Below are 26038 nucleotides of genomic sequence, written 5' to 3'. Positions count from 1 at the left end.
TTCACAACTTTGGACGTGTGATGCTGGAAATGCATCGGAGGGACAGGGCCTCCGTATCCTTGTACTTTACTGCTTTTCATCGTGTGTTCTGCCATGTTTACGCGCAGGAGTTCATGTGGGACTCCTGCCGGTGCAGCTCTCTTTCTTTTGGTTTGGTGAACGGACCTGTGGGATACCCTTATGGCACCCATGGGTGGGGGTACAACCCTATGCCCCTAGTGTATGTTTTTGGGCACCTGTGGGTGGCCCACAGAGCGGGGTATGGGCTGGTGGCAGCTCCATGCTGAATTTGACAGGTGCGGAGTATCCTCCATTTTGGGATACCCCGGCCCTGCCATTGGGATCAGTTGATTCCTGATGGAAAACAAGATGACCTCGGTGGCCTCTTGTTTCCTATTACCCATTACCTCGTTTTCCCAAAATCCTGGGAAGCCCTGACTCTGTCCCTTCCCCCTGACTGGCTGTTGGGTGGAAGTGCCATATATGGTGTTGTTGTGAAGGCCCAGTCAGACTAGCTGGAGCCTTCCCGGTGATGTATGTTGTGGGTACCTCCTATGGGTGGGACCTGGGTGAATAGAGTGTGTGACGAATATGCATTCTATGCTGTGGGTGTCTAGTATCTGGTGGTTGACACAATGACTGAGACAACCCCGCCCGAAACCGGTATGAATGCAGCTTGGAGTGTTGAATGGCTTGGTACTTGTCCCAATACACATACCTTGTTGAATGGCCTGAATACCTCGTGTGCCTGATTGGCTGCCTGCCTGCATGAATGCCCGTAGTCGTGATTGGATGCTTGAGTGTGACCCAGCGGAATGAATGGGAGATCAACAGTATATCTGGGGATCTCTCACTGCTAGGAATCGTGTTCAGAAGCTGAAGTCCACTACGAGTAACTGGATTAACTGACGCTTGACCTTGAAGCCCTGCTGTTGCTCTCCTTCACAATGTGAAAGCTGCTGTGCCTCCAAGGACTGACCCAGAGAGAACCTTGTAAGGCGCCCTCTTCCCGAGCTACGAGGGACCATCCTGCACAGCTGATCTTTGCCAACGCTCCCTGGTAGACAGACCTTGGACAGGCTGCCGACCCGATACGGGGACTGCTGCGGAACTCCAAGGAAAAGCACCCGGACTGTTGTCCGCCACTGTCGACGACCGCCGTCGCCGACCGGAGCCGCCGTGCTCCCGTTTGCCTAAGAACTTCAATTGATCATCGGACGCTCTCGTCTGCATCGGCATCTGTTTGTCTCCTGCTGGAGAAGGGCCGACTGTCGACGCGGCGAGGAGCATCCACCGGTGGGTTTCCCGCCACCTAAGGACCGCAGAGACGCCGACGACTCGATGCCCTTGCTGGGCCACCGTTCTTCATCAATCTCTTTGGGGTCCAGAACTATCGTCACCGAGGTGCCCCGCACGCCTCATCCTTGCAGGACGCCAACGCTCTGTCGTCGACGAGCACTGCTAGGAACTAAGCTGCCACTTCTCTACCATAGTTCACCCTGTTCACCGTCGGCCGTTCGACGACCCGTGACTCCTGCCTTAAAGGGAGGGCACTCAAGAAGGGCCGTCGATTCCCTGACACCGAACGCCAAGTTCCCCGACACCACTCGACATTCGTGGCTCCCGCCTGAAAGGGAGGCACTCAAGAAGGATCGGTCGGCGCATCGTCGGAGAACTCTACGCCACCAGGTACATTTTTGGGGGGGGGTAAAAACCTTAATAGGAAGTGAGACTATTGAACATATGGACTGGGCTTGTGCGATATATCCTTATTTTACAGGTTGCCCAGGTGGGGGGGTTCTCCACACAGAACTGTGTCTAGGTAACGGGGCCAGCATTCTGCCTATTGTTTCAACCATCTTACATTCCTGCCTATCTCTATTGCTGGTTTCCTCGTTATTAATCTGTGTGACATTTTAACCGTACAGCTGATGCACTTTAATGAGATTCGATAACATTAGTGGTACCACTTTAGAATTGTATATATTTATCATTATTGACTTCCAAGTACAAAGTGCGTTATTGTGATGTGTACATACCTTTGAATATTAATGATCGGTAATACAGTGTGTGGACATTCCTTTGTGGGGGTTCGGGGACTACACTGTACTTAAGAACCAGCCTGCATCACCTCCTGAGAAGCTAGGCCTTGATTGCTCGTCCATTGCTACCATATAGAGAATCTTGGCTGGGGTCCGCTGTGCCTCTCCTCTACCATATAGAGAGCGGAAGTACAGACCCCCCTACCAGTCTTTACAGGACGCGCTTGAGGCCTTCACCTTAGGGGGAGGATCACCGCCTCGCTCCCCCCTCAGCTGTCTCCGTCGGGATTGACCGGGACTTCTCCCGAAGCTTACCTGGGTTCCCCGATTTCCTCTTCCCCGAGCCACAGCGTTGGCTCGTAGTTGATGGCGTCAGTGAAAGTGCGCCCTGTCTGGCAACCGAGGAGCCCGACCAATCGGCGCTCCCGGTGCCCACGGACTCGAGGTGCTTTGCCTTTTGTTGGGCCCCCATCGCTGGAGTGCCCTCAAAAAGGTCTTAGACGAGCGCTCAGACTTCTTCTCACCTACCGCTGGGCTCTTCCCTTCCAGCCAGTTGGTGAGGCGGATATGCCGATCCTTCATAGTCCGTTCCGACATGTTCTTGCAAAACGCACAGTCCTTCTCCACATGCGTTTTGTCTTTGTGAAGGCAGTAGAGGCATCTGGAATGCTCATCCTCCTTGAAGACATTCTGCAATCCGCATCCAGGGCAGCTCCTGAACAGCTTGGAACCGGGCATCGTGTTTCCTTTGTCCTAGGCTATGTCCACATGGGGTAGGCCTCAAAGATCTTCTGAATTCTCCAAGAAGTGAAACTCAACGAAAACTTCGCCCTTGAGGGCCGTAGAAAATTCTGAAATGGGTCCCCGTTGATCGGAGGGTGGTAACGGTGGAGCTTGAGGCTCGATTGACCGAAAAAATGAGATGAAACTCTTTGGAAAAAAAATATATACAATAAATAAAAACAAAAATAATTAAATAAATTAAAAAAAAAAAAAGAAAAATCGCTAAATGCAGTAAAAGCTCGAGAGCTATAGCACGAGGACTCCCAACACTTGAAGGTGAGGTAAAAATCTGAAGATGGCTGCCAGAGGAGGGGCTTAGGTAGAGGGCAGTCATTGGCTGGTGGCAGTATGACCCAGAGACCAGTGGTTGGTTATTAGGAGATGGACAGTTCAGAAACGAAACTTAAACTGATTTTTTCTTTACCGATTATTCCCAGCCGGACGACGGGGAATATTCATGAGCATGTGAATCCATGCCAGACCCCATGCTGGAGAAGCTATGTTTACAAGTGGTCTAGCAAGAAAGGAAAACGCACTGAGCTTTGTATGTTTTATTTTTTCTAAATTACTCAAATAGTTTATGTATTCCAGAATCCCACTGAAGCACTATGAATATCTTAATAGTTATGAAATAGGACTATCCCATGATTGGGATTGGCGTTAACATAAAAGCTCTCCATCCTTCATGACTTTGTATGATGAAATGGACTTAGGTAAACATTAAACACAACATACTATCAATCATAGTGTAGCAACTTATTTTCCAAGAATCAGATTTGTGGGAGCAATACAAAATAAAGAAATTAAGTATGAAGTGGAATCCCATTACCTTGAACAGAGACCAGTCACTCCAGCTATGGGCATCAAAACATTTATTTTCAATATTTGACAATAACATTCTCATGCGAACGCCCCCTTGAAAAACACAGATAAAAATCTTTTATTCATAACTCCTACCTTGGAATGCAGTTAGGGGCAAAAGACAAAGCTATTGATCCAAGTTACTTGCAGAGACAAAACGAACAGTTAATCTTCATAGACGAATAAAGCACTCAGGGAAGATTTTACAGCGGCAAGATACATAACTGAACAGTCCACCAATTTCAGGCTCAACAAGGTGTTCTTTTGCAGACACCGCTAAATAAATACTATGGAAAAAAGTAAGCAAACAAAAGCCCATTTAACAACAAAGCCCCACTAAGTTTGACGATTTAAGCAAGATTGTCGGTCAAGATGAAAAGGAAATGCTCATGCTTCTGGAGGTAATAATGCTTCCGGAGGTAATATTAGACAACGGCACCCCGTTGTGTTCATTTTGTGAAAGTGAGAAACAAGAGATGGTAAAGTATGATGAGGAGGACAGTTTTGCTCATGTTATATAGTCCGTTAATCTACAGTTTGCCTAATTCGGTTATGCAGAGTTTCCAAACTAGAAATCCGATGAATGGTTACTTGTCCAAAGATTGTGGCGTACAATGCCTTGCATAAATCCAATGCCTCGAGAGGCTAGACTGTCCCCTACCTTCAATAATCTGATATCAATTGCAAGACACTGACTCCTTCAAATTAATAAACTCATACATACAACTTGCAGACGTAACCCTTTGAAGCAGGCATTAACCATCTTGGTAGAAGTCCCCACCATCAGCATCAGGCATGGCTGTGAATCATTACCCCTCATTGTTGTTCCAGGCCTACGGGAGTTTCAGATATCAGTGGAAAATATAAAGCATTGTCACCTTGGAGTATAAAACTGGATTAGACTTTGTTGCCAGGGCACAGATCAGAAGGATGAGTAAGTGACTGTGGGCAAGATGGACACTGAAGCGTGAGATACTAAATCAGGTGTAGGACGGGATATAGGATTGCAGAAGGAAACAGAGCAAATAAATAAAGATACAGAAGGAATAATGAGATGGGACAGGCATGAAATGCAGCAGGGGTACATACAATGAGTGTACACGGGTGAATCCTCACAACATCCACGCTGCTCTTGCAAGAGGCTCAAAACAGTAAGCTGGTCAACCCTGAAAACCCAGGCCCAACAGTTACACTGAACAAGCCTTCCGGATTACACATGGATCCTACTTCAAAATACTGGGTGTTTGCAGCATCCAGTCCAGAGATAACACCGGCTCAGACACAGAAACATGAAAGCATAAATAGTTCAGCAGACATTTCCAATTTAGTAAGAGCATAGCTGTAGGGGTGTAGTGAAGGAAGAAGGGCCAGGCTCCTATTCTGATGCCATTAAGGAGTTTCTGGTTAAAATATAGATTTTTGCAGGTGCACTGTACCATGTTGTGGTCATCACAAAAATAAATACACAGCTCTATTTACATCCAATGACCACTAGAGAAGCTTTGAAAGGCTTCTAAAAGTACGGATTTATAGTAGGATTATTCTCACTGCACAGTAGCAAGTGTTGCTTGTAAACTACTACAGGGTAAAGGGATGTCTCCATTGCTGGGAACAGAGGTTCTCTTGTAAATAGCTACATGAAGCAGCTCTTGTAAACTTAAAAGCTTTCATACAACTGAGAAGTGATGGGGAGCACTCAATCGCTTCCAAATTGCTAAAGGTCACAATCAAAGGAAGTCGCTTCACATTGACACAAGAGAAAAACACAGGTCACAAGCAGCAATTGTGGGGATAAGAGTCCAAACGAACAGTTATCACTCCCTCTACGCCAGAGACTAGGTCTGCCAAGTGCAAATTTGGGGGAAGACCCGTTTTAAGATTTAGTAGTGCAAAACACTCCTCCTCAGAGTCAATGTCACCTCTTAGAAATGCAGTTAGTGTATTAGTCAGGCAGAAAAGTGCCCAAATAATCTTCAGCCCAAGGAGCCCTGGGGTTCAGACTTGGAGCCACCAGTAAAAGCACCTGCACATGTATTTTGAAACACTTCTTGATTCATGTATCGCCACTGGCACAAAAGTTCATGAGCTGTAGCTAATCTTTTTCTAACAATATAGACAAGAAAACGTCAAACACGAACAAAATATAGTAGTTGACAATGGGAGGGAAACGGAGCCTGGGATGTGGGGGGTGGGGGGAAAATCAAGTAGACGGACTAGTGTTTAGCGGAAGAATCACGAGGGTAGAACTCCGCCACCGTGGCCTGTGGAATCCTCTTCAACATCTCCTTGGGGAAGATACGTAGCAACTGCCAACCAATGTCCAGCGTCTCGAAGACTGTGCGGTTATCATACGCCCCTGAACAAGGAAACAATACAGAGGATTAACTGCTGTGCAGAAACAAAGGGCTTTCCTTTAATGCACCCATCATGTGGCAAAACTCTAAACGGAAAACATGGACCAGGTCTCCTGTTGACACAGATAGCGCAAGAGGAGGTAGCACCAGATGTGAGACAAAAGGTTCAACTACAAACACTTGATTTAGCACAGTTCTGCATCCAAAACTACTTTGTAACAACAAGCATGCTTTTTGGAGCCCCTTCTTAAAAAAGAAAAAGCGGAAGGAGCATCTCCATTGTTAACTGCAACTTCATCTATTCAATCCAGGACATTGAGAAAGGCTTTATATAGAGCGACATGCCTATGGCAGCTCAATACATGGGTCTGCATTTGGGCACACCAGCTCTTGAATAAAGTGTTACAGTTTCAGAACACGAGACCCCAGATAAGCTTGAGTTTGGAGTATTTTACTCACTCATTTTGGAAGTTGGGAATAAAAGTATTTTGCAAGTAGTTAAATAGTAGCTCCCAATGTCAACGGGGGTATTTTTAGTCAAGTAAAAATGCATTTTATTGGTAAAAGCATAGGAAATGGTTTCCTTAACATGCTTTTTATAATGACCCAGTAATTACCAGGCATGAAGAGAGGTAATTTGTTTTCACCCTACAGGCCCTCATCAGAACAGAGCAATAGCAGAGCTCCGGTGTGTGGCACATGCTGCTGACCCATCTGGTCTGAGCACACCCCAACAAAGAATTCAGGCTGCAGACACTTATGTAGCCATCATTCTCCGTTTTGCTGGATATAGTTGCATAACTTGAGAAAGTAAAACAAGCAGCAATACTGCTCATCTGGAGGGCTGACAAAGACATTACATGATTACTCTTTCCCACAGGTAAAGGATCAGGCTTGTAAGAATGTAACTTCACAAAGCGCTGGGGGCAAGCGACCAGGCCTGGTGGAACCAAACCTATTAAACATGCAAGTAAAATCCCTCCAAAACAGGTTCTGGTAGAGCAAATCTAGGTATGTCACAAATCAAAAGTGGATTCACTTGAAATCCCAACCCAGGGACACACCAATTGAAGAACAAAGCAATCACAGAGCAGCTAGTAACGCAAGTAATCTTGTGGACTGAGACCGTAGCTTACCTTGAGCAATAAAGTTTTTTTCAAACTTCTGCAAAAACTCCAGGTAAAGGAGATCATCAGAAGTCAGAGCCTCTTCTCCCACAACAGCTTTCATGGCCTGGACATCTTTGCCAATCGCATAGCAAGCATACTATGGGAGAAAGATGAGATTTATACAGCATCCATCAGAAAATGGCAATTCCCCAATCAAGCGCTATTCTTCTGCATGTCCAGGAAAACAAAGACACACACTGCACTCACCCAACAATTGGAGTAAGAAAGAGTCATGGCTGTATGTTTTCTGAACCTATTCACATAGTCCAAGAAATCTAACCCTATGGAGAGTACATCTATGTACTATGATGACAATGTCTTGGAAAGTGTCAAACAGTACAGGCTCCCATATATTTACATACAATACAATCAGATGGCACAGAATTTAGTCTGTGTTCTCGTTCTTTGAGTGATGGCAGGATGGCACTCTCAGTATAGACAGATAGCAAGCCAATATTCTATGAGCCTGAGGAGGTTAATCGCCTTGCCAGCCATCCCACTTCCCTTTGGAGAATTGCTCTACTTCAGTCTATGAGAACATAAATAATTCCAACACTAATCCAGTAACTTGTAAAGAAACTAAGAAGGCAATAAAGCACAGTAATGAGACCAAAAAGGATTTTACTTTACAATACAACTGTAAACTAATCTTAGACCTTAAAAGGCACAAATCCGTAGGAAAGTAATTCTCAGTGTACTGTATAAATTGAACTTTGACTGTAAAATATTTAGAATAGGTGAATGCAGGGAGAGTAAAAAGCTTTAGGCACTGTGGCGGGTAGGAAAGAATCAGACCCTTTAAAAAGGACATTTTAGTGTTTTAATGAAATTATATATAGATACGGCCTAACATTAAAGGGGCCACCCTGCCTATCTAAAAGAACTAAAGGATGCTGGTCAGGAAGTGCCAAAGAAAAAATGTCCTCGGGCTAAACCCAACTCTGCCACTGCCACTAAGATAAACAACTTCGACCCATCCAAGAGAAGATCCTTATCCTCGTGGGTTGGCGATTTCTTCAATAGTCTCTGGATGAAATGTCTCACTTTCACCAGTTTCCTCTCTTTATAATCTTCTTCCATAAACTCGAGAAGCCTCCTCCATGAGCTCTCTAATTCTTGAACACTCCTGGGTTGTGTGCTTTCTTTAAAGATATGCTGTAGGCAGTAAGTCTTTACATTCTCTCACACTCTTGTCTCTCGTTTTTATAGTCTCTCAATTCACCTTTGGTTACATTACGGGAACTTCATCCCCTTGTATAATGTCTCTCTCCTGGGATCTTTCTTTAGTGCTTGCTCTTCTATTGTCATACTCTCGGTGTTAACATACCATATTTCTTAAGAACCAGCTTCTGGCTTTGCTTTCTCCAGTCTTCCTCTCTTGGCTTTTGAGACGGTGTCCCTTCCTCCCAGGGTAGTTGTCTCCAGTCTCTCTTCATTCCCCTTTTGGGGTTATCCAATACTCGCTCCACAAGCTCTTCACATTGCCAGTTAAATAGCTTTAGTCTGTGTGTCTCCTCTTTGGGACTACGAAGTGTTAATCTTCATGTTCGTGATTTCCCCCCCCCCCCTCAAAGGGTTGGTGGCTATTGGCTGTAAACACCTTTCGGATTGGTAATTCAATAATTGTGTTCCTTTTGACTCTGCTTTATGACTGGGACGAGTTGTTCCCCGTCTGCCTCCCACTTTTTCTGTGTTTCCCGGTGCATTCAGCTGAGGATGGGAACTTTGCAGGGATCGGCACTCACTCATGTATTCTTCTCGGTATACGATTTCTTCTCTCTCGGCTTTCTACCGATGTGGAGGACAGGGAGCTCTGCTCGCTCCCAACTGTGATGGTCTCTGCGTAGTTACGCCGGCGGACCACGATTCACTCATGGTCACGCCACCACCAGGTCCTGGACACCTCTTCTCTCTCAGGCATCGGTTTCTCCGTTGTCTTGTGTGCCGATCTCCCAACATCTCACTTGGCAAGCCTCTCTACTTGAAAGTCACGTCCTCCGTGGCTTGTCTTGACTCCGCCTCTTCTTGGTGTGATCACACCAGGTGGCTTCCACCTACATCCAATATTCTCTCTTGCACCTACTGAGATGAGGAGAAGAAGACTCTTACAGAGCCATCTTCTTTAATGTTCTCGGTTAGTTCTGCTTCAGCATTGCCGGCAGCCACATATACGGATGTTGCAGAGGGCAGTCCCACATAGGTTGATAGTGTGGCTGTTACAAGGAGTTTCTCACAGGAACATGAGTCCTTTTCCCCTAGGATGCCCTGGGAGGTCCCACTTGCCAGATCCCTATGTAGGGTCTTGCGAAGCAGGCTCACTAGCCTATCCTCAAAGGAGTTGGCTCCCCCTTGGGGAAAAGCGACGAATACCCTTCATTCGTCACACCAAACTAAACTAAATTCAGGACTAGGAATGGAAATGTGTCTTAATGTCAGTGTTGTGGCCAAAGACATTGCCAGCACCACCTTTTAAAACAGGGAAACAGTAACGCTCACTGCTATTACAATTCTCTCCCATATCTAGTTCGGTGGGGGTTGGGAGGGGGGGGGGGGGACAAAAGGAAACCAAAGAACATAAGTACCAGCTGATTCGACACATCTGCATGATCCTTCCTAGTCATGCCTTCCCCAATGGCAGACTTCATCAACCGGGACAAGGATGGGAGCACATTAATGGGTGGATAGATCTAGAAGCAAACAGGAGAAAGATTGTGAGAACCTGAGATAGTCATTCCACTCTGGATACACATTTCTGACAGTAAAGAACCAAATAGATCTCTAAAAGTAAATAACTCTGCCTTCATTCACAAAGAAAATACCATGTTCTGAATATCCCCACTTACAGCGTAAATATTAACCAAGGACCCTGACAAGTTCCCTCTCCCAAGACAGCAGACTATTGAGGTGAGAGAATGAAACAGTAACAAGTGGGAGCTGTCGACATCTTTAACAGAACAGAAACAGCCTGATGTTTACATTGGCACGAATGACAGAGCATGACAAGTCTTGCATTTATAATTTCTAAAGGTTCATGGGGTCCTCTGCACTTCCATTAAGACATTACTTATAAGGAAAGAAACTATTGTTAGCAAGTCTTGTCAATTTGTTGCTTGCCGATGGAGGGCATTGAACCTAATTTGCCAAAAGAAAAATGTTCTGACATTGCTAGGGAAAAACAGTACCAATATACTGGGCTACACGTGAATAATGTTAAGTTAATTGGTCCTTTAATGCATTTGCTTTTTAAATCATCTCCCGACATCAATGTTAAAGCTGACACTACCAAAGTCTCTGACTTGATTGTACACGACATGCACATTGAATTCAACAACAAATGAAAATATACGGTTTGACAGCTCAATGAGTGCTTGCTGTTAAGATGTATGCTCAAGTTACATGTCACAGTTTAAAGCTAAAATGTGGGCGACTCTGCACTTAAAGGATAGTTCCGGGACTTTTTTTTTTATTGTCCCTACGGTTCGGCCATGTGTTTTTAAGCATAACTCGGTAGATCGTAGAAAACTTTCCTATGGACCTTACCCGACTTTTCGTCCATTAACGCACTCGAAATCAGCCGCCATTTTCTGATAATCCTATCATTTCCCCCCATTGCCCTGGCTCACCTGCTTTTGCGGCACTAAATCAAATCCCCCGCCCCTGAAACAGACTTTATCAAAACATTCATATTCCCCGCCTCTATCCGTGACGTGACTGAGCTGCGTAGGCAAACGCGCCCAGGTGTCTTCTACGCGACTCCACACAGAACCCGGAAATCAACACAGATGAGCTCACACAACACAGCGCGCCACAATTGGGAATATGAAACTGTACTTTTAAATTAAACCGCAAGATTGTAAATTTGGTAAAGTACATTTATTTGACATCAAATGTTTTGAGAATATTCAGCGATTTGCATTTTTATTTGCTCTCGATCCAAAATAGTTCGTCTTGAGGCAAGCGATGTTCGTGTGCAGTACACAGGGTGTTGGTTTACGATAAAATAAGCTCTTCGGTCGCACTGATAAATCGCATGGCTGTTCCAACAACGAGGCACTAGCCCACCACAACGGTCTGTATGTTGCATCTAGCCGTTAGTACCGCGTAAGGGCATACTTGTACTTGGCGATCGTCCCATAAAATGGTCAGGGTGGTAACGTTGTTCACGCGGAGAAGCAACTGGCGGTTAAAAAACCCATCCGCCGGTGTCTGGTACTCGTGACACATGCAATAATGAATGATGTACCTGTTTGAAAAACATAAAAAATGAAATTAGTCTCACCATCAGATCTTTATTAAAATTATTCATTTTATATATTAGGTCCGGAAATTATTTCATAGCTAGGACAGTGCAACTGGGTATTATATGTCAAGGGGGGGCTGTAGGATACTGAGACAGTCCCCCAGTGCAGGGGTTGACAGGGAGGCAGTGCAGGTGGAGAGTGGAAGGGCCCAGGACCGAGGTCGCAGACCGTGGACCAGTTGTAGCAGGGGAGAGGGAGAGAGAAAGCAGAAGCAAAGAGGAAGGTTTTGAGGTGCTTCCGTAAAAGGAGATGGTTCTCCTCAAGATAGTGCGCGGTACAAAACAATATGCCACATAGAACGAACGTACAACTTAACCCGTCTTTAAAGCTACTGTATAGTAATTAAATTGCGGTATAAACTCATCTAAAGAGTTACTTACATTATATTTGCATTTTCCATTGTGTCTGTGCGTAGGGCAGCCCCGAAATACCACTCCTTCTATGCAGACGTTATTTCTTCTAATGAACGAACATTAAATGGCTTTCGTTTCTGAAATTATATTCATTATCGTTTACGTTATTGCACCACACCCCCAAAAAGAAGCCTTTCGGGATGGTACCGGCCTGTCAAGGTCAAATAACAATACAACCTTATACTGAGTCATGGGCCATTCCGGCACCCGAGCAAAAAATCAAAGCAGCTGACCTTCACTTTGAACGAGCACACATTCCTAGTTAGCTACATTCAGTGTAAGGCCATCTCACAGGACTTGAAATTTACACTCCATCTTTGCATTTTGTCTGCGTGCATTTGCAGCCCCAGAGAACCATAAATACGGAGACATTCTATATTTTTTGAAAAATGATTTATATTACTGTTTGGTTTAATTTAATGCGCAAATGAACAAGGTTGGATAGACACATTGCATGTACACTGAGCAATCAATTTTATTTACACAATACATAGCTACACATATTCAATGGGCCTGCGACATGAGGAGACTCCAGAGCAAAGTCACAGGTGACACCCGGGTGGTTTGCACAACTGCACGGTGAAGGGAGGGGCAACGGTGGAGAGACACATTGCATGTACACTGAGCAATCACTTTTATTTACACATTACATAGATACACATATTCAATGGGCCTGCAACATGAGGAGACTCGAGAGAACAGACAATCAAATTACAATCATTTAAACCGTGATGTGTATTTCTCAATGAGCTCTTCTTTAGGTGGACATGGAACACAGGCAATGTTGGGTGGCAATGCAGTTGTCCCCTGCACAGGTTCGTTCACAACTCCATTTATGTGCCTATCTAGGACGTCAACAATAAGTCTTTCAATAAACTCATATTGCATATCCTCAAACACTGGTTTGATCACCCATTGTTTACTTCTTTTAGTGAAGGCCTTATTGTAGAGAAGCGTCCCTAAAGTTCCGGTCGTCCTACTTTGTTGACGGCCAACATTATGGTTATGTGCCAAGACCGCTAGAAGAGTCCGATTTATCATGCCCTCCATGCCAAAATGCAATCGTTTTGGCCTGTACTTTAGGCACATATTGTGGAACACCTCCAAATCTCCTGTGTGGCAGAATTCCGTGAGTCCCCTCAAATCTCTTGTTATAGTTTTATCAAATACAATCTTTTCAATGGCTTTGTGAGTGGGTGATGAAGGAATCAACCACTTCTTCTTCCGTGCCTCCTCTGTGGACAAATGGCCATGTTCACAATTGTGGAAATGTTGGTTTGTGTTCCAACGGTGAACGTTGGTACAGTGTAGCATTACTGACCGTCATTTTTCCAGTAGAATTTCCAACGACCCTCCACATGTTTTTGAGCTCCACCAAAGATGGTTGCTGATTGACTTGGACCACTGTGAAATACCTTGCATATCTTTTTTTTTACCTGCAGCCGACATTTTTTTATTGATTGTTTTTGCAAGATGCCAAACGTCAAATTGGTGATTTATATTTTTGTACTCTTCTCTCATTGTCTTGGCAATTGAAACGTGTCTGTCCGTGGCTATCAGGTCGATCACCATTCCCCGCGATTGTAGTTCTTGCAATGATGCTACAAAGCCAACTTTCTCCATGGCCACTGAGGATGTACTTTGTGACACCTGCACGACCACCGAACTCACAATTTTCTTACTTTCCATGTCCTGAAAGTGGTAGGTGCAGTACTTGGCTGAAAATCCTGGGCTGTCGCACTGTCCATCACCGGCTAGCCTGAACCGTTTGCCCGCGAACGTACTATCAATAGACATTTTTTCCATTCTCCAAGCTTCGCTAATGGCTGGAAATAGATAATCGGTTTGGTATTTGTAGAACTGAGTTTTCGCAATGAAATGGATTCCCACAAACTGAAAGAAAGACTAACTTTTTAAAACTTGAACCACTAAAAAGTGCAGCCGCTGCACAAAGTAGATTGCCTGCTGGCAGTTGCCCCAGCATGGGTTGTGCAGACCATGAGAAAGGATGATATTTTGTACAGGTGGCATGTATTTTAAGGTTAGTGCCTCGAATTGCACGAGTCACATTAATCAATGGCTCCCCACATACTTCCCCACCAACCGAATGCCCACATTTCATCCGAATAATAATATCAATCAAACAACTATCGAATACAATGAATTTGGCCTCTTTCCTTATACTGTCACTCTGCATCCCAGCTGGTTCGGCCTGTAACGTTGAGGACATGTCACTCACATGAAAGGTAGAATCTCTGATATCGTCTTCCGCTATGTTCAGTGATATTGATGGTGTTTCATTGTCGTCCACTTCATTCTCTTCCATTGCAACATCTGTTCCTTCTCCGGCGATGGGTGAATAAAACAATTTCTTCAACTTTCTCGCGGTCTTAGTTTTTGCGGGTGTGGATTCTGTGAATTGATCTCCGACTGCATCCGAACTACCAGGAGGACATTCACCATCAATGGCTGGTGGTGGTATAGCTCCGTTGTCAATCACTTCATATTCTTCCCATTGGCACGATGCATCTCCAGTCTCAAGTCCCTGCCAAAAGGTTTGACAAGCAACATCTCTCGTTCGCTTCACTGTCTGTGTAGATCTAGTTCGTACACCCACTCGCAACTAGAGGACAGATTGGAAAAGGGATGTTCAGTTTAAACACAACTTACAGTATTGAACTATTAACAGTGAAAAACATCATAATATAGTGACCAGGACACTAACCTTCTTTTGCTTTCTTTTCTTTGAAACTTTCTTGCCTTGAACTTCAACATCAGGACGCTGTTGCTCCGACTCGTGTGTGCATGTCTCCACTTCCTCTTGCGCTGCAACGACTATATTTTCATGATGAGCACATCCATCACGCACTGACGCTCCATCGACTCCCTGAAACATAGAACTTTCATTAGTATGTATAATAATATCGAAAACACAAAATGTACTTGGGGACCAATACACACGTACATCTTAATAGCAAAACACGAATGAACGCTTTGTGTAGAACATTCAAACGACAATTATTCACGCATTGTTGATCTAGTTAAAAGGAACTGTCAAGATCCATACCTCGGGCTCCTCAGACTTCCATTGATGATATTATTGAAGATGATGCTTCAGTAACTCCCTGAAACACAGTAATTGCATTAGTATGGTTTTCTATTTTGTTAAAAAGAACATACACTTTGTGCAGGCGTCAACGGCTCATCTAAATAGACCTGCACAAATGATCAGTTGTCTAAAATAAATAATGGATATCTAAATATGATTCGATTTGCTCGATCGTCGGAAGTGTCACCACCCAGAGATCTGCATCAACTACTAGGGGTGATGTTCTTGTAGAAGAAGCTCCGTCATCTCCCTGAAACATAGTACTTGCGTTAATAAAGAAGGAAGCATAGCGGATGTAATCACGTCATATGATTTCGCTTGATCGAACTGTCAGTATCTATACCTCGAAATGCATAAGAACATCAAGGGACGATGTAACTGCGGTGCACACTTCTGCAAGCTGTTGCGCCGACCCGTAACTGCATGCTCCCCCTTCTTCTTGGACTAATGCTCCATCGACTCCCTGAAACATAGGACTTTCATTAGTAATGAACACAATTTTGAAAAAAGAAGACACATAGGAGGGCGACGACAGAAGGACATATCAATGGCTAAAAACGAAAGAAACATTGTGTGTAACAATCACGCTACAAGAATGCAAGATCTGATGATCTCCATCGATGGAACTGTCCGGAAACGTACCTCGAGCATCTGAGTGACATCAACGGTTGTCGTCAATACGTTGGACTCCTCAGCATCTCCCTGAAAGACACTACTTGCATTATTTTGGATAACAATAATTATAACTGAAAACAAAGACTAGAGGACGAGTACAAGGGTGTACCATTAGGTAAAATAATCACACGATAAATTAAAACTATTGATTTACATGCCTAAAACAAGTCAGTGGCAGAATAGCTAAGTAAGATTACCCGATAGGCGCTTGAAGTGGCTCATGACTGCAATAACGACACGGATGGAGAATCTTCCGCCTTCATATTGAGTGGATACATAAATGGGGAAATTATTGTTAGCTAATGCTACACACTACCGCAAGGCCGAGAGATAAATACGTAAACTTGACTCACCAGTGGAGGGATGTGGACGAATAGAGTGGGAATAGCGGTTGAGAGCAATTTTCGCCTCGCTCGCGGTGTGTTCTTCTTTATTAGCAATGATGTGCAGTACATGTCTGAGCTAAAGTGCCTGCTGCAGATGCGGTATCGATCACCCCTCTTGTCTGCAAAGACTTCTAGGACTCTACTTTCAAGCTCAGACGGTGGATATCCGCAATATCGGACCCATTCTCTTATCTGATCTATTGTCTTAGGGAAAACATGCATTATAGTACCTTCAGATTTATTATGGGTCTTCGAAGGGCAACCGCCAATGGAACAGGCAGGCATTGTGGAAAGTTCTGAAAAGTAAAGATCAACAATTCTCTATGAATACCAATGTGTTAAAAAATTAAATGACACATAAAAGGTTCAATGCAAGGTTCGTTTTGGTCCTTGGAACTATACACGTTATTCACATGCGGATAAGTATTTGAATAACTTTAAAAAAATAGAAAGATAATTTGACTAAACTCAGAACATGTGACTAGTTCCTTGCATGTACTGTCTTGAACGAAAAGAAATTGGACGCAAAATGATTATGGTACATTGCCTTACCTTGATGAACAAACAGTTAGATGCAGGGATCAGAGTAGTTTCTTGTCGTAGAACAGGGAGCAGTTCACAGGTTGCAAACTGACGAGTTTCCTCGAAGTGGTCACGGAAGTTCACAGAGACGAAGAGCAGATAACCAGCACCTTCGCGGGTTGACTAGCAAAGCGCAAAAAAGTTCTCATTAGAATATGAAGTGGGTTATAAAGAATTCGAAACAGGGGTGTGTTTGTGAATGAATGACGTGTATATGTCGTGGCATTATGCGGTTTGCAGGGGGCCGTCCAGCGTGAGGGGGGATGCTTGGCAGGAGACACGGGGTCTGGAGGTAGACATGGGAACAACAACCCATGCTCTATAGACCACTTTGAAGTGTACATGGTCTTTGGCACCTCTTGGCCTTTATCGCTCCCTGACAGCTCCACTTGCCAGCGCAAGTACCCCGGTGCGAACTGCCTTTGATAGGGCGGGGGGGGGGGTGGATTGGGGCGGTGGTCGTGCAGACAAGACACAGGAATACTTGTGAATGGAGACACACTTATGTGGATTGCAGGGGGCCGTCCAGCGTGAGGGGGGATGCTTGGCAGGAGACACGGGGTCTGGAGGTAGACATGGGAACAACAACCCATGCTCTATAGACCACTTTGAAGTGTACATGGTCTTTGGCACCTCTTGGCCTTTATCGCTCCCTGACAGCTCCACTTGCCAGCACAAGTACCCCGGTGCGAACTGCCTTTGATAGGGCGGGGGGGGGGGGTGGATTGGGGCGGTGGTCGTGCAGACAAGACTCGTTTGCCGCAGGGCCTCACCAAGGAGAGGCCATCTAACTGCATGTAAGAGGCAGGCTGCAGGATCTAGTACATGGAAGGCAGGGGTGTGAGTTTATAAATACCTCACCCTCCCAGGAGAATATATGGGTGCAGTTCACCCTGGAGACCCTGGATGCCTAGGCAGTTAGTCAGCAGCAGGCTGGCCTGTGGTGGCAAGGCGGCACGGGCCAGAGGGGGTCATCTCTGTACCCGGTGCCCAAAAGGATGATTTATTATGATCAACCATATGGATTATTTACCTATAACCATGTTTTGTATCAATAAAATCCAACGGCCTTCCTTTTATTGCCAACGCTTGAACAAAGTGGTGTGGTAAGTATTTTTGGGGGAGGAGGCAAGGCCGGGAGGCTTGATGCCAACCCGCAAAATAACATATGTATGTCTGCTGCATATGGGTTCAACGGTTATGTGGATTGAAGGTGGGCGGCCAGCGTGAGGGAGGATGCTGGCCGGAGACATGTGGTGTGACAAGACAAGGCACAGGAAGACTATTCAATGGAGACACACTAGATTCATTTAAAAAATAAAAACAACCATTGTTAAAATATATGTTGGGTTTTATTTTAGATCTTAATTTCAATTGAACATAAATAAACATTACACATTGTAAAGTTCCGGTTGCAGCACATCCAGGGAAAATCCGCGGTATTGTCCACTGTCGCTGGGGAAATGTGGTCTAATGGCAAGTACCGCACAGGCAGGTATTACTCTCCGAACGCGGTGTCAGAGCCTCCCGTGAAGCCACCAAGTGAAGCAACAATAGGCCACCAGCCTGTACCACCTGTGAAAATGAAAGATGCAAACTGTATTAAAATGACTAAACTTTCTTATCACTGTCGATTCAGGTAAAAAATGTCATTCTGCTTTGAAAAAAATTCTATCTAGAAAATGCACAATGTGGAACCAATTTACATGCGTTCGAATGATATGTAGATGTAATTTTATATGTGGGAGACGACCATGAAATACTAGTGGCATCACTGACATCACAACCAGAGTATACTTACTTGTTACTCGGATTACGCGGACGAACAGTGCCGCGAAGTTCGTGCATAAGCACCATCATCATCCTCAACACGGTCCGTGAGAGGCAGGCTTCCCTGAACTCTGGCAGCTTGGTGATGCATTGCGGACTTGGCTCGCCTTCCGAAATGTAGGCCAAGCACCCGGAATTTTCACGGCAGCAGCAGTTCTCCTCCTCAGTTGGCATTAGCTCGCACCGATTGCACGTGCACCAGGTGGAGACGCCGTCCATGCGACATGGTCCAGGCTCTTCATCCGTTGACTGGTCCTCCCAACTGCCGTCCGAATCCCCATCGTTTTCGCGTGCTTGCCTTTCCAGTAGTTCTTCCTCGGTGTACTCGGGCTCGTACATATACGGCATTATTGTAGCCATTGTGTGGTAAAGAAAGTAAAATAATTTACAGAGATGGTACAGGTGTTCACAAGGCCTAGAAGCGGCGAAGGTAGCTGACCAGAGCACAGAAACGAGTCACAGAATATTCAAAGTAACACAGAGAGAGTAATGGAATCGAAAATCTGCTGCTGTGTGTTGTGAAACGGTGTGTTATACATAGAGGAAAGAGGCGTCCTGCCATTTCCATGGCGACACTTCATTAGCTGAGGCGCAGCGATTGTTGACATGAAACGTGCTTTGGCGTTGGGAAATGGGCGGTACGCGTCTGCTGATGTCAGGCTCAGGGGCGGGGGATTTGATTTAGTGCCGCAAAAGCAGGTGAGCCAGGGCGATGGGGGGAAATGATAGGATTATCAGAAAATGGCGGCTGATTTCGAGTGCGTTAATGGACGAAAAGTCGGGTAAGGTCCATAGGAAAGTTTTCTACGATCTACCGAGTTATGCTTAAAAACACATGGCCGAACCGTAGGGACAATAAAAAAAAAGTCCCGGAACTATCCTTTAATCTCTGTAAGTTAAATATACTGACTACCATTATTTGGTCAATAAGATCACCTTTTCTGTACATCCGTAAAACATAGCATTCTGCCATTGCTACCAATGCTTTTTTCAAGAACTTATCATCATTATTGATTAATTAGAAATTGCCCACAAACAAAATGAATTCTGGCACTCCTTATCCTGCGGTCAACATACAGAAATCTGTTGCACCCAAAATGGGGTGATTTGATTCCCTCACCTGTCTGTTGTGCAGCTGTCGATCAACATAGATCTGTCCTTCAGTGATATATCCAGTCAAGTCAGGAATGGGATGGGTGATATCTGCAGGGCAGAAACAGAAAGAAAGTCTCACATTGGGTCGGATAGTCCAACATCAGTGGAGGATTTGCTCTCATTGCATCCCAAAGGCAGTCCAGCAGAAACATTGAGAATGCTCATTGTGGTGAAATGTCCCATTGTTGAGAATGGTTTTGCTTTAGCTACTAGGCTAATCTTAGGGAACCCATGTTCCCTTATGCAGGCAGGAGGGCCAACTATAAACAGCTTTGATGGTGAGAGAATGGATGGAAATAAAGTTTTGGTTAGTTTCACAGGATCGAAGGGTAAATGTAGTGTGGATCAAGGCAACGAGAAATGGAAGCACCCAACCAGCCACACAACCTCTTCCTTTAAGACTTGCACTCCAGCCAGAGTTTGGTTTACAACGGTCCAGGTAATCTATTAATTCATGGTTACGTGCGTGGCCCATAAACAGTACTGAAAGGGTCCAGGATAGTGTTAACAGGGATAGTGTCAGATAGTGATGAAACGGACTCCAGGTAACTACTCCCTGGTGCGAACCATACTAAATAGATTAACCCCTTGGACCTACACATCTCGCTCAATTATGTATTGTTCCATTAAACAACATGAACACTACCTGTACCACACTGAATAAAAACTCACATCTTGAAAAAGGTTGATTTCTTTCCTTGTGGAAAAATATAAGAAAAGACAGAAATAAATCAGAAAATACTACCAATAGCCAATAACCCCTACGAAAAATTGATCAAACTATACATAGGTTTTTGTATGCAATAATAACAAAATGACAAACCTAGAAACAACTGTTTGAATAAATTAATAAAACCCACAAAAAGTTTGAGAAAAAAAAGAAAAATGGTAAAGCTGTGAAGAAAGCAAACAGTGAAAAAAAAAAAAAGAAAACCAAAAATAAATCCAGACCTCCTGAAATGGAATGTACAAATGTAATACTGAAGGAACCATCAATGCCCTACATGTCAACATATCTTTAGTTGGAAGGTCTCCAGGGGATTACACATTAAAAAAGGGGAAATACATCTGTCCTTTTAATTGAACATCTACCAGGGAATTACACATTAAAGTTGAGCTTGGTGATAAGGGAAAGAAAAAAAAAAACAAAAAAGGAAAACGTTTATTACCGAAGTACCAAGGATATCCAGGCAGCTCAGGAGGCAAAACAGGGTAGCCAGCCAAGAAAGAACAGTTCCAGCATGACAACAATGGAGTGACTAACCTGGGATTAGCAAAGACAGAGTGACAGCAGACTAGTGTCTTGGGAGAACAGCTCAGCGGCAGCGTGCTCGCCTTGCAAGCAAGACAACACGAAGCAACACAGGTTCGATCCCTGGGTCCGCGTTTAGAAACCTCTGGGTATTAAGCGTGTTATAAATAAGACATGCATTACTTACCGTAAAAGCATGGTTGTATCTGCTTAGATTCACATGATGTGCATATAGTCTGACATCCAGTGGTCACCGCAGAGTATTGCATCTTGTTTTTCAAAAGTTGAAAAGGGACATCGACATGTCTGTAACACTATCCCTATAGTGACGTGTAGTGTACCCAAAATCCCTCACGCAACGAGGTCCCTCTGATTGTATTTTTTCTGCCATGAGGGAGCCTTATGACTAATGTGAGTGAGTACAGAAAAGAGAGAAAGTATTAAGACGTCCATGTTCCTTACATCCGAGCGGGGAGGAAGGGTGGGTGCATGTTAATGTAATTAGATACAACTATCAGAAATGCTTTTACGGTAAGGAATGCATGTCTTCTGATGTTTGTTAATCTGCTTAGAATCAAATGCTGTGCATAGACTAGAGAGCAGTACCCGGAGTTGGAGGTGGGTTGTGAGAAAGAACAGTAGAGAAAAGATGTCTTTACTGCCTGTCCCACCTGGGAATCAGATCTTTACAAAACACTATTGTCTAGATGCTTATTCTAGGTGTGTACAGAACTCCAGGTTGCCGCTTTGCAAATGGACTCAAGGGGAACATTTGCAATGAATGCTATGAATGCCCCAGTGCCTCGAGTAGAGTGTTGTAGGCTTGAAGGGTAGTTCTCGCTTAGCAAGAGTGTAACAGAGTGATGCACTGGACAATCCATCTAGAGGTAGTGGATTTGGAAACTGCATCTCCTTCTCTTCCTGCCGCCACTGAGACAAAGAACTGATTAGTCTTTCTTAGTGGACTAGTTCTTTCCATATAAAACATGACCGCCCTGCGCACATGAAGTGTGTGCAGGCTCTTCTCCCCAGAGTTTGAGGGGTTTTAAAAGAACGTTGGTAGTTATATAGATTGGTTGACATGAAACTTTGAAATAAATTTTGGTGCAAACCTCGGGTGTGTGCGTAGAACCACCTTATCCTTGTGAACTGTTACAAAGGGGCTAAGATAGAGAGCGCTTTTAGTTCACTCACTCTCCTGATGGAGGTGATAGCCATTAAGAAAGCAGTCTTAAGAGTGAGATCTTTAAGGCTTGCTCTATGAATGGGCTCGAAAGGGGGGCCCATAAGCCTGTCAACACGACGCTCAGGTCCCATCCGGGAGCCGAGTTAGAAATTAGGGTGAATCCTCTTCACTCCCTCCATAAAAGCTTTAATAACTGGAACTTTCCACCATGACACCTTATGTCGTGACGTAGTGTAGGCGGAGAGTGCGGCTCGGTGAACTTTAATGGAATTAAAGACTATACCTGAGTCCAGTAAGTGAGTCAAGTATAGGATAATATGAGTGGGAGAACAATCAACAGGGTTGATGCTCCTTGAGTTTTTCGCGCTTTTTCAGGAGATTTTTTCTCTTTTTTTCAGTTAAATAGAGCCTGAAGGTCCACCGTTTCTACATCCGATCAACGGGGATCCGTTTGAGTTTTCTACGCCCCTCAAGGCCTACCCCGGACATGGCCCAGGAGAAAGGAAGCTCGACGGCCAGGAAGCTGTTCAGGACCTGCCCTGGATGCCAGCTTCAGAATGTTTTCAAGGAGGACGAGCATTCGTTATGCCTCTACTGTCTCCATGAGGACAAGACGCACACAGAGAAGGACTGTGCGTTTTGTGGGAACAAGTCAGAGCGGACCATGAAGGATCGCCACCTCCGTCTCGCCAACTGGCTGGAAGGGACGAGCCCGTCAGGCGAGAAGAAAAAGAAGTCCGAGCGGTCTTCTAAGTCCTGTGAGGGTGCCCCGGCAACGGGGGACCAACAAAAGGCAAAGCACCGCTAGTCCACAGGCACCGGGAGCGGCGAACGGTCGGGCTCCTTGGCTGCCAGGCAGGGCGCATCCTCCCCGGCGCCATCAACCACGAGCCAACGCTCTGGCTCGGGTAAGAGGAAGTCCGAGAACCCGGCGAAGCTTCTGGAGAGGCCCCGGTCGATCTCGAAGATTCCGGCATAGGGGGAGCGAGGCTCGGACCCTCCCCCCCCCCCCAAGGTGAAGGCCCCAGGTGTACAGAAGGGGACGATGGCCTTAATTCACCCTGCTAAGACCTCGATTGAGGATGTCGCAGCGGCCCTAGCTCAGCCTGTGGAGGCTACGCCAGTGGAGGCGACCTCAGGACCCAGAGCCTCCCTGCCACCGCGGAGGGAGTCATCTTTCAGGCCCATTGAGAAGGCCCCCACAAACTCCTCGTTGGAAAAGGTGGGGGGAGGGGCAGGTGGCCATCGTGGATACGGACACGACCTCTGAAGAGCTCATCGAAGTCGTGGAAGATGCCCAGCCCATCAGGAGGGATCCCGACGAGGGCGACGACGAGAGCGACGGTGTCGCAGACGAGGTTCCTTCAAGAGCCCTCGCGCCCGTCGTTTCCGGCGCTGCAGGACACTTCGGCGGCCATTTTGTCAGCGATTCAGTCCTTATGCTCGGATATCAGGACAAGGTTGCCCCTGCCCCCGACGGAGGTACCTGAGCCAGACACGACGGGGGAACCGGAGCCAGGACCTTCGGAAAGTCCGCCGCATAAAAGGAGGACGACGCACCTCTCCCACCTCTGCGGCCTGCTCTGCCTTCCCCACAGTCTACTACCCACGGGGATGATACAGGCACGGACACGGCTACGACAGGTACACATAACGACGGAGACGACGACGGGACGTGTCCCCCGTCGCCCCCTGCTCGGGCGTCCCCGCCCGACGAGATTGGATCCTTTCATGCCATGATTTCCAGGGCATCCGAGCTCTTCCAGCTCTGCCAAGAAGAGAAGAAGGAAGGCTTCCTTTACCAACGGCGTGAGGCTAAAAGGAAGACGGTCCTCGCCATACCACTTCTTGATGACATCTGGGATGAGGGGCTCGCCCTCCTCAAGAACCCTGCCACAGCGCCGGCAAAGAGGGACCGGTACGAGAAGAAGTACCGGGTCCCCGACGCTGCCCCCTTGTGCCTTCGGGCGCAACCTACCCCGGATTCAGTCGTCTCGGCGACGGCAAAGAAGAAAGCTGGGTGGGCATCGGCCTCGACATCAACTTCCCCGCCGGACGGCGAGGGCAGGAAGCTGGACACGATGGGACGACGGGTCATCTCATCCGCAGCGACGACTATCAAGGCGGCCAACGCCCTGGCTATCATAGCCCGTTACGACGGAGTTGTGGTTCAAAATCGCCCCTCTGTTGGACTTCCTTCCGGACGCCAAAAGGGCTGAGGCCCTTGAAATCCTACAGGAAGGTGAGATTGCTTCGGAGCACGCCATCACGGTGGCAACGGACATCGCCGACACCGGTTTCCATCAGTTGGGCAACGGCATTTGCCCGAGACGACGAGGATGGCTCAAGCGACGGATTTCCGCCAGGACGTACAAACCAAGGTTTTGGACATGCCCTTCCACGGGAACAACCTGTTTGGGAAGGCGGTTGATGAGTCCCTTCAGGCCATCAAGACAGACACGGAGACTGCCTGGGCACTGGGAGTGTTCCAACAACGACGGCCGTCCTTTCGGAGCTCCGGAGGCAGACAAGGTGCCTCCAAGGGATCCGGCAGTGGCTCCTCCACGTACCACCAAGCGGCAAGATCTTCGTCCCAGGAAGCCTACAGGGGACACGGCAAGTCAGGTGGTGCCCGTCGTCGTCGACAGGGAGGTCAAGGCAGCCTCCAAACAAGATTGAACCGACCGTGGGGTAGGGCCCCCGCCGAAGCACCCCGGTGGGAGGCCGGCTGGCGAGGTTCGTCAGCGTGTGGGAGTCCATCTCCACCGACCGTTGGGTGCTGGACACCCTGGCCCAAGGGCACGCCCTCGAGTTTCAGAAGAAGTGCCCTCGCGTTCCACCCATGGCCAGGAAGGAAAATCACGTCCCTCAACTACTGTTGGAAGTAGGGGCGATGCTCAAGAAGGGTGCCATCGAGCTCGTTCCAAAGAGGCTTCGGGGCTCCGGAGTTTACTCAAGGTACTTCCTCGTAAAAAAGAAGACAGGAGGATGGCGCCCCATCCTGGACCTGCGACGACTGAACAAGTACATCAAGGCACAGAAGTTCCGGATGGTCGCCCTCCAGCACGTGCTGGGACAGCTGGAGGAGGGCGATTTCCTGTCGTCGTTGGACTTGGAGGATGCGTACTTCCACATCCCCATTCTAAAAAGACACCGAAAGTTCCTCAGATTCGTGGTCCAAGGGCGGCACTACCAGTTCAAGGCCCTCCCGTTCAGATTGAAGTCGGCACCCAGGGTGTTCATCAAGTGCCTCGCACCGGTGGCGGCGCGGCTGCGCCTACAGGGGATCCACGTCTACCCCTACCTGGACGACTGGCTCATCCGGGCAAGGACAAGGGAGCTCGCCGTGGAGCACACTGCGAAGACCGTCCAGCTGCTCACGGACCTGGGATTCTCCATCAACTTTCCAAAATCCCACCTGGTTCCGTCGCAAGTCGCCCTGTTTCTGGGAGCCAAGCTCGGCACAGTGGCGCGGCTGGCCTCGCCGTCGGAGGAAAGGACCAGGACCATTCTGGGCAAGGTGCAGCGTCTGCTGGCCACGGACATGGCCAGGGTAAGATCTATCAAGTCCCTGCTCGGCATGATGTCCTCCTGCATTTATCTGGTGCGCCTTTGCAGGCTTCGGATGCGCCCCTTACAAGAGTTCCTCGACGCCCGCTGGGTCCAGTCGATGGGCAGCTTCGAGGACAGGATCCCTCTCAACGAGACGTTCCATCAGGCAATCCGGTGGTGGGGTACCCGCTCTCATCTGTCGGCGGGCACGGACTTTCAGACCCCAGCTCACCAGGTGAGCGTGACGACGGACGTCTCCCTGAAAGGTTGGTGAGCGCACTCCGGAGATCTTCATGCGAGAGGCCTTTGGCTCCCGGAGGAGAAGTCACTCCACATCAACATCTTGGAGCTCCGCGCAGTGTTCTGGGCCCTCACGTCTTTTCTTCCG

The 26038-nt window shown here is 46.7% G+C and overlaps 1 protein-coding gene across 1 annotated transcript in view; it reads right to left on the bottom strand.

The window, feature by feature from the left end:
• Positions 1-3680: 3680 nt before the first annotated feature.
• The window catches only part of ATP6V1B2 (ATPase H+ transporting V1 subunit B2), a 237309-nt gene continuing 214951 nt past the window's right edge, over positions 3681-26038 (bottom strand). The window contains exons 11-14 of the mRNA XM_069617715.1: positions 19626-19708; positions 9792-9896; positions 7177-7306; positions 3681-6042 (exon numbers count right to left, since the gene is read on the bottom strand). Of these exons, the coding sequence (XP_069473816.1) occupies positions 5900-6042; positions 7177-7306; positions 9792-9896; positions 19626-19708 (461 nt within the window). The 3' untranslated portion in view covers positions 3681-5899. The remainder of the gene's footprint in view (positions 6043-7176; positions 7307-9791; positions 9897-19625; positions 19709-26038) is intronic.

This window comes from Ambystoma mexicanum, chromosome 10 (genome assembly GCF_040938575.1).
Source record: "Ambystoma mexicanum isolate Mex_15411 chromosome 10, UKY_AmexF1_1, whole genome shotgun sequence".
Lineage (NCBI taxonomy): Eukaryota > Metazoa > Chordata > Amphibia > Caudata > Ambystomatidae > Ambystoma > Ambystoma mexicanum.
This window is presented reverse-complemented; position numbering and strand designations above follow the sequence as displayed.